This window comes from Hippichthys cyanospilos, chromosome 7 (genome assembly GCF_059441005.1).
Source record: "Hippichthys cyanospilos isolate Australia breed blue-spotted pipefish chromosome 7, RoL_Hcya_1.0, whole genome shotgun sequence".
NCBI classification, from domain to species: Eukaryota; Metazoa; Chordata; class Actinopteri; order Syngnathiformes; family Syngnathidae; genus Hippichthys; species Hippichthys cyanospilos.
This window is the reverse complement of record NC_142375.1, coordinates 2,790,655-2,800,000: the sequence shown is the minus strand read 5'-3', so window position 1 is coordinate 2,800,000 and position 9,346 is coordinate 2,790,655. Positions and strand designations below refer to the sequence as shown.

General features: G+C 38.5%; 1 protein-coding gene across 1 annotated transcript in view; it reads right to left on the bottom strand.

Annotated features, from left to right (window-relative positions):
• ltv1 (LTV1 ribosome biogenesis factor) overlaps window positions 1-9,285 on the bottom strand; it is a 27,077-nt gene extending 17,792 nt beyond the window's left edge. Inside the window, exons 1-5 of the mRNA XM_088420033.1 lie at window positions 9,133-9,285; window positions 7,360-7,491; window positions 7,107-7,295; window positions 3,466-3,553; window positions 700-829 (exon numbers count right to left, since the gene is read on the bottom strand). Of these exons, the coding sequence (XP_088276159.1) occupies window positions 700-829; window positions 3,466-3,553; window positions 7,107-7,295; window positions 7,360-7,491; window positions 9,133-9,135 (542 nt within the window). The 5' untranslated portion in view covers window positions 9,136-9,285. The remainder of the gene's footprint in view (window positions 1-699; window positions 830-3,465; window positions 3,554-7,106; window positions 7,296-7,359; window positions 7,492-9,132) is intronic.
• Between the last annotated feature and the right edge of the window lie 61 nt (window positions 9,286-9,346).

Here is a 9,346-nt window from a genome sequence, read left to right as displayed (position 1 = left end):
AAGTTCTTGTGCGCAAGAGACCATTAGTGTGCTATGTTCCGTTTTTGGGTTTTGTTGATGTAATAAAAGTGACTGTTGAGATCAACCCTGCCTCCCCGCTGCCATTCTTGCTAGCCGCGGGCACGTCCACACAACTTGTAACAGAATGACGTGCACAAGCTGGGGCGAAAACGGCCGCTGCTCTGTTTCTGGCAGCACGACCCTTCAAAACAAGAGTTCTGTACAAAATAAAATGCGGTGCGAGAACAAAGTTTATCCAACAAAATGGGGGCAAAAAGGGGCAGAACAATAGCACAATACTTTACAGTACAGTACGTATAGGGTAATCTATTAATTTTATTATTTTTTAGTTATTATTTGTATGGCATTCCGACTTACACAGAAATTTGGGTTCACCTCGTCTTAAGAACAGATCCACATCGTAAGTTGAGGACCCCGTGTATATATGTATCTATCAGTAGTGGGCCATCAAGGTCAGCAAGGCCTTCTCTGCTGGCCTAATATAACCTGATATTTTCATAACTATAATTAACTATAATAATTATAATAACTATAACAAAAGTCAATTTTATTTTAAAGGTATTTTTTTTTACTAAATATATATTTTTAAAATGTTCACATATTTCAAATGTTTTCAAAAGATGAAAAAAAAAAAAAAAATCAAATCAACAAAAAAACCTAACAGCAGCGAAGCCTCACCGAAGCTGGTCGGAGTAAGCCCGATTGGCTTTGGCGATAAAGTCATCGTCCAGCGCGTTGTCGGGGTCGTCGAAGTCAAAGTCGTCATCCAGGGCGGCCACGATGTCGGGGTCCATATCCAGCCGCGGCCCTGACATCCAGTGCATATATGAGCAACACAAACGCCTTTTTTTTTTTTCTTTGATTTGTAAGGAACATGCCTTTTCCCACAAAAATAGCAAATGCCATACTCTTTGTAGAGTATAGCTTTTATAGTGTAAAACAGTGGTTCTCAAATGGGGGGGCCCCAGGGGGGTCCTTGAGATTTTAAATAAAACAAACAAACATTCTGAAATCCCTTAAAAAAAATTATTCAATGTTTTGGGAAAATATAAGTTCGGAAAACAAATTTTATGTTCAGCAGGTTATTGAAATTCATTTTTTATAAACTCAGACTCTCCCCCTTACTAGAATGGTTTGACCCAACTTATGCCACCTCTCATTCCCTTTCAAATGACCAAAATACCAAAAGAGGACACTTTGTTTATTATTTTTCTGTGGGCAAATATTTATTCCTTCATCTTGAGTGCAGGTCGCTTTATGTTTAATATTTTTGTGTGGACAAATATTTATTTGTAATTATTTCTTCCTTGAGAAGAGGTCTGACACTTAATGTTGAATACTTTCTCAGGACAAATTTTTATTAAAAATTAAGTCAATGATTTATTTTTGTAAACAGATGTCCATTGTAATCTGTTGGGTTTGAAGTGGGCTCGATACCCCACAAATGACCCAAGGAGAGGTGTAAATAACAACACAGGAGTCAGAGATGAAGTTTTATCACTGCAGTGGGGAGAGCTCGAAGGAGAGCGTGACCATGTCAGCCTTGTTGCAAAGTCTCTTTCTCTCTCTCTCTGAGCTTTCGGACTGCAGTCTTTTTATTAAAAACTGTTACTGAGGTGTGGGGGTCTCACATTCTAACCGTCACACAACATGAGTATTGTGCACGTGGCAGAACTTGCAGATAACTTGCGATTCAGGCCTTGACCTTGACAGTTTTTAACACATACACACACGCATGAGATAAGGAGGCGCTGTGGTGTCTGAAAAAGTAACAGAGTACATGAAGCAAAGCTGTTGCACTAATGAATCAGCCGGAAAAGTAGCAATTAGAATACATAAAGCAAAGCTGTTGCACTATTAAATCAGCCAGTTTATCTTACATAATCTCAAAAGGGGATGCTTTATTTTTCTGTGGGCAAATTGTTATTTATCATTTTTTTTAGAACAAGTGTGACACTACGTTGATTATTTTTCTGAACAAAGATTATAATTAAGGTAATGATTAATTTTGTGAACAGATCCCTCCAGTGATCTCAAAAAAAGGACGCTTTACATTTAATATTTTTCTATGGACAAATACCGTATTTTTCAGATTATAAGCCGCGACTTTTTCCTCGTGAATTGAGCCCTGTGGCTTACAGTCCGGTGCGGTTTATCAGCTTTTTTTTTTTTTTTTTTTTGCTAGGCATCAGGAGACAATCCACCTATCAAGCAAATGTGTGTATCTGTTCACGGTTACAATTGATGGAACAACCATGAAATACAACTGAAAAGATGTGAATCAATGGCTGAACTTGAAAAGAGTTTTAAAAATAAATCATTAAAAACATTAAAAAATATGTCTAAATTGAAAAAAATTGTGTTTAACAGTTTGCGATGTGTAAATTTGATATAAGGTATATATGATTGTATTTAAATATTTGTGATTGTATGTATGAATTATCTGCAATGTATTTATATGTTCACTAAAATCATGTAGCAATTAAACACTGGGAGACAGAAGATGCTATCAAATAATTCATTTTGAGTTTGAACTGATATTTAACTGCAGTATTCTGTTGGTGTTATGTTGAAAATAAACCATCCATTTTTGCATAAATATGTTGGGCCAAATATGCAGGCATGTTGAGTCTGTTAAAGAGAAGACGTTGCTGTTGGCATGCAATTAAATTTTTTTCAAACAACTATAAAAAAATCTGATAAATATCTGATGTTATAACCTGCAGCTTATAGTCCAGTGCGCCTTATCCATGACAAGAAATGTGTGTGTGTGTGTATATATATATATATATATATATATATATATATATATATATATATATATATATATATATATATATATATATATATATATATATATATATATTTTTTTTGCTCATTTTTTTCTGCTGCGGCTTATATACCAGTGTGGCTTATAGTCCGGAAAATACGGTATATATTTATAATTATTTCTTTTTAGGACCAAGTCTAACACTTTATGTTAAATTTTTTTGTGGATTAATACAAATGAATTTTCAGAGGTTCTAAAGTTTAATAAATCAGACATTGACGGCATGTTTTAAGTCTTTTTTTTCTTTTTTAAACCTTACATTTTTTTACGTTGATTTTTACATTGATTAAGGAGTACTTGGCTGAAAACATATTTCACTTGAATACATTACTGAAAAAAGGTTGAGAACCACTGCTTTAGACTACCACTTGGAAAAAAAAAAAGATGAATACATGAATATAAATCATATCAATAAATGAATAAAATTGAATATCAGGACACTTAAAAAAATATCCCTTTGGCACTGAATGAGTTAATAAGGGTTCAGTTAGAGTAGTGTGTGCTTTTGCAAGAAAGAGTTAAGTTTGTCAGACGATATCTTGATTGAACGGCGCATTGGAAACGTTTCGAACAGTGGGAAAATGAGCCGTGGGAAAATGAAGCTCAAAGCCTACCTGAGATGGGAGCGGCTTTGTTGAGGAGGCCCACATCCTCCTCGAAGTCGGAGGCGAACACTGATGACGGCAGCTTGATGCTCACGCCCTGTCAAGAAAACAAATACGGGGAGTCGACTTACGATGTGGATCCGTTGTGTGTGTATATATATATATATATATATATACACACACACATATATATATATATATATATATATATATACACACACACACACACACACACACACACACACATATATATATATATATATATATATATATATACAGTGGGCCCCCGGGTTACGAACTTAATCCGTTCAGCGGCTACGCTCGTATCTCGAATTGCTCGTATAGCGGGCAATCCAAAACCCATTTTAATTCGTGAATGCGTGCAACGCGCGCAGAAGCCTTAGGTAAAATCATCACGCTGTATACATATATTAATATTAAGTGACAAATACAAAGGAAAAATGACTTTTACCTTTAGAAAGACGTGACTTGTGCTGAGATAAGCAGAGATGAGCAGAGATGAATGCTCGAAGTCAATACGGTAAATCAGATATGCTATTGGTCTTACAGTGTCACAGTAACTTTTTCAGTCAGGGTTTTCTCTACTTCCTTCCATCCCAACCAGCTGTGCCATCAAGCTAGATAAAGGCGTTCGGCCAATAGCATATCGGCACTTCTGTGATTGACGTGTGACGCCGGCCAATAGCATCTCCGTGAGTGAGACCGGGTGACCTTAATCGACCAATAGCATATTGGCGTCTCCTTTACTGACTGATAATTATTCGCGCTTTTTTTTTTAAACGGTTGGAATGTATTGACATCTTATTGATTAAATCACATTTAAACCTGTGACGATTTTTTGTCCTGCAATCGGCACACTTAATTTCATGTCAGCTGTTTTTCCCGACGTGAATTGAGCTGGGTGGAGGCGGAGGGGAGGTTGTGTGTGTTGTATTAACTAGGCACCACACTTTATGTTGTTCGAGCGTCAGTTCACCGTTGGTTTCAACTCACAGAATTGCAACAATGGCGCTGTCCCAAAGCATGTCGGGAGGTCGCCGACTAACATGACATGCAGTTTTGTCAAGCAACCATTATTTAGCACTGTAATACCACCCGTAACAGGGCGCAGAGATCAACGTCTTGAGATAATACGGCAACGCATATAGGCTATTGGTCTTACAGTGTTACAGTAACTCTTTCAGTCATGGTGCAAATCACGGAGATACTAAAACATCATCCTCTTATTTCTTCCTTTACCGCTGCTAGTAATTTTAGAAGCTATGTCTAACAGATAAAGTTTGCAAAGTCTTCAAAACATTCCGTTTTTCACGCATTTTCTCTACTTCCTTCCATCCTGTCCCATCAAGCTAGATAAAGGCGTTCGGCCAATAGCATATCGGCATTTCTGTGATTGACGTGTGACGCCGGCCAATAGCATCTCCGTGAGTGAGACCGGGTGACCTTAATCGACCAATAGCATATTGGCGTCTCCTTGACTGACTGATAATTATTCGCCCTTTTTTTTAAACGGTTGGAATGTATTGACAATTAATTAAAAAAAAACACACATTTAAACCAATGACAATTCTTTGTCCTGCAATCGGCACATTTAATTTCATGTCAGCTGTTTTTCCCTTTAGCTGTACAAACACTACACTTAAATGGTAATATATTTAGACACCGTGAGTGAGACAGTCAGTGTGAGGTTGTAAGACCAATAGCGTTCACGTTACCGCGATAAGTATCTGTTAATAATTGTAGATGACGCAACTGCTGTATATGTTGATGCAGTTAGGCGAGAACATTTCTACATACTCAATGGCTGGTGTGTCGGAATGCTCGCAAGGCGAGAGGTTTGCTCGTAAGCGGAGGACAAAAATCTCCCTGTTCCACGCTCGTAAGGCGAATTGTTCGCAAATCAGGGTGCTCGTAAGCCGGGGGCTGACTGTATATATATATACACACACACATATACAGTGGTACCTCGGTCCTCGAACGCCTCTATACTCGACCAAATCGGTGCTCGACCAAAAAAATCAAGTAGGTAATGCATCGGACCTCGATCAGATTTTCGGTGCTCGACTAGCCGAGCCTAGCCGAGCCGAGCCGAGCCGAGCCGAGCAGACCCGAACGCGCTCCTCAGCCCTTCTCGGCCAGCGGGTAAGCGCCAGTTCAACTCAGACCGCCAGCGGAGTAAGACGTTTGCTCGAGTATTTCTTCCCGGATTTAAACTTTTTCGTGTTGCTCTAGCCCTTAATAATGGGTCCAAAGAAAGACAGTGATAAGGGGAAGGCAAAGAGGAAAACAATGAGGACCACTATTGAACCGAAGAAGGAAATTATAGCAAAATATGAACGCGGTGTACCTCGCGTCGCAGTTAGCTAGCGTCATCATGGAAGGAGTAACTCCCTCCCGTCCTCTCCACATCCATTCCTGTATGCCATCAACCACTCTCCAAAACGTAAGTAAATTATACAAAATGGTTTATAATGCTTTATTTATCTTTATCTTTATCATGTACTGCTTGTGCACATTTACTTGTGCACACATACTTTCCATTATTTCTTATGGGAAAATTGCTTTCGGTGTTCGAACAAATCGGTGCTCGACCACCACCTCAGAACGGATTATGGTCGAGTACCGAGGTACCACTGTATATATATATATATATATATATATATATATTTATATATATATATATTTATATATATATATACATATATATATATATACATATATATTTATATATATATACATATATATATATATACATATATATATATATATATATATATATATATATATATATATATATATACACACACACACACACACACACACACACACATACATACGGCATTTCAGATTGTTCGTAAGTTGAAAGGTTTGCACATAAGTGGGGGACAAAAAACTCCGTGGTCCACGCTCGTAAGTCGAAATGTTCGTAAAAGAGGGTGTTCGTAGACCGGGGCCGACTATATATATATTTTTTTTTTGCATGGGGCTACGTCCCATTTATGTACAAAAACTGTAAAATGCGATAATCACAATTAACTACTTGTGACTGTATATTTATATATTTTATTATATTGACATAGGAATATGTATTATGTCATAATTATAGTATTGTGACTTGAAGACTTTTGCATCATGGGAGTCCAGGCTAAGCCAATCATCAAAGTCATTGAAAGCCTCGCAAATGTCATCATTTAGCAGCAAGCACCGCGCCCCGTTTGCGAGTTGCCATTGAAAGGATTCAGACAAAATCTTTGGGGAAATGCTTGAAACAACAGCTGGTTTTTCAATATGTCCAAAATTGAACATATTTCCAATTCTGAATGGCAGTAAACGATCCCAACATAGGCTAAATTTGACACCGAGGGTGTACCTCTTGATTTCACGTTTGCAAGCATTTAAAAGGGATAGCAGCTTGCCATAATGAAAGTCATCATGTTTTGACAAGCTTTGCAATTTTCCTGCCTCTTATTGTTTTTTTGTACGCTCTACTTTTGATATCACACATTAAAAACATCAAAAAGCCCGAGTCGGGTCCAAATTTCCCCAGGGGTTAAGAACGCAGCATCTCTCATCTAAAATATTATCAGCATCATCACTACCAATCGTTTCCAGAATGCAGATGAACTTACAGGTACCACCTGCGCCTCCTCATCAGTGTGGCAGTCATCACGGGTGCCAAGGTGAAGGCGGGACGAAGGCCCGGCGGTCAGGAGTTCCGCCTGTCTAGAAGCTTCCTTCAGGTGCTGCAGGTAATCGTAATCGTCGTCAAAGAAGACGCCGAATTTCCTCTGCTCCTCCCTCCGTGTCTCCACATCCGCCTGCCAGCGCACACAAGCCGAGGTGATTCGCCATCTTGCCGCGAAAAAGTGGAGAAAAGTGTACCTTGGCGGCAGGCAGCAGGACATGCTGTGGTGCCTTCTCATCTGCTGCCAGGGGGTCCCTCTGGCTCCTGTGCACCAGGTGAAAGGTCACTGCCTTCTTCTTCTCGATGAAGGACTTCTTCTTCCGGTGAGGCTGCCAAAAACGCACAAGACGACGCTTTGTTACAGACAGACTGGGGGTGTCAAACACATTTAAGCTTGCGGAACGCATGGAGGAAAATCTATTCCCAAGTGGGACAGACCAATGAAATCATGCTATATATTTACATAATTAAAAAAAAAAATAATCTGCTCATTTTTATACTTTACATTACAGTCCATTACAAAATAATCTCAAAATCATCTCGCAGGCTGAATTAAACATGTTTGTAGGGCTGGAAAATGCAATGCATTATGTTAATAGGATGTCCCCAAACTGAAAGAAAAAAAAAAAGGGTGTGTGAGTCTGTCCATGGTTTTTGCTACAAGGTAGAGACCAAGACTCAGGTTTTACTTACTTTGTGGGAACCTCCTGCCCTTGTGAGGGCCTGTTTGGAAGACCCCAAAAATTACCTTTTTTCGAGGGGCAAGACTGGGTTTTCAGGTATGGAATTGAATTAAATTTTGGTTGTTAGGGCTGGGATTATGTGATCTGTGATGGGCAAGGAAATATATGTTAATTGGATGTCCCCACTATGATAGAAAAAAGAAAAACGTGTGTGTGTGTGTGTGTGTGTGTGTGTCTTCAGTTTCTGCTACATGGTAAGAAACAAGCCAGATCCAGTCCACCACTTCATTTTATTTCCTCTCAAAAGAAAATCCTTCCAATTTCCATGATCCCTTGCTAAACTGATTTTTAAAATTTTAACTTTGAACTTTAATTTTAACTTTCTCTCTTATAGTAAATAATGAAGTTGAGATTTTGCAATATGGTTTGGTTAGTTTTGGTTTGGTTTAGTTTTGTTACAGTAATTTTATCAATAAATCAACAAACTCTTATCCCAGGGGTGTCCGACTCATTTTTATTGTGGGCCACACTGTAGTTCTAGTTTCTGTAGTGGCTGGTATGACTGTGAAGTCCAATATATTTTAAGTGTGTTCGTCACACACTTACCAAGTTTTGAAATCAGAGACCGGTGAAAACTGTTCAATAGAGACATTGGGAATAAAAAGAATTGCACGTTTGGTACTTTAACCAGAAATATGCAGTCAAATCAGTACTTTACGTGCCACACAAATTGATCTGGCGGGGCAGATCTTGAGTTTGACACCTGCTGAACACGTTAAATGCGCTCTTCTCAGAAGTAGTTATGTTCAACTTGGCAACATTGAAATTTAAAATAACATCGTCCATTTCTGAGCTGACTACTTAAAAACGACATCTAATACGTTTCGATATTATTTTAAAGTGTAAATTTAGACTATTACCACCATTTCAATTGTTCTTTTCGGAGACATAAGTCTTATTTTGTGAAAATCCATCATATTTATGTTCTTATACCAATCAATTTTTTTCATTCCAATATTTTCAGCACAGCGTGTTACTTTTTAAGCCAAGGGTACTCAGAGATAAGAATTCGTCAAATCATTTTCTTGCTAAATATCTTACAAGGGAACGAACTGTATTCTTCAAAAAAAGAGTGGAATAAAGACCGCTGCATGTAATACAACTTAAAAGCTGCCGAAGTCAGATATTTCAAAAAGATACATTGGCAGCAGCGTGTTTACCTTGCAACCACCAAGGTTGGCTTGTTTGCTCACTAGCAAAAACCCGTCCGAAATTGCCCCAGCTTACCATTTCTTTCTGTTTTACTCCCGATGGGATACGTAGAGATGGTCCCACCGAACGTCGCTGTGGTTTCTCTCCTAAATTTAATGTCAACAAGAGTTAAACGAAACGAATCGGCCAAAGATGTTTAGGGATCACGTTGATTCGAGCGCCGCCATCTTGTCGATGTCGTCACCAGAGGACAGGACCATTAGGCCAACAAAAAAGGGGTTGCTCCTTA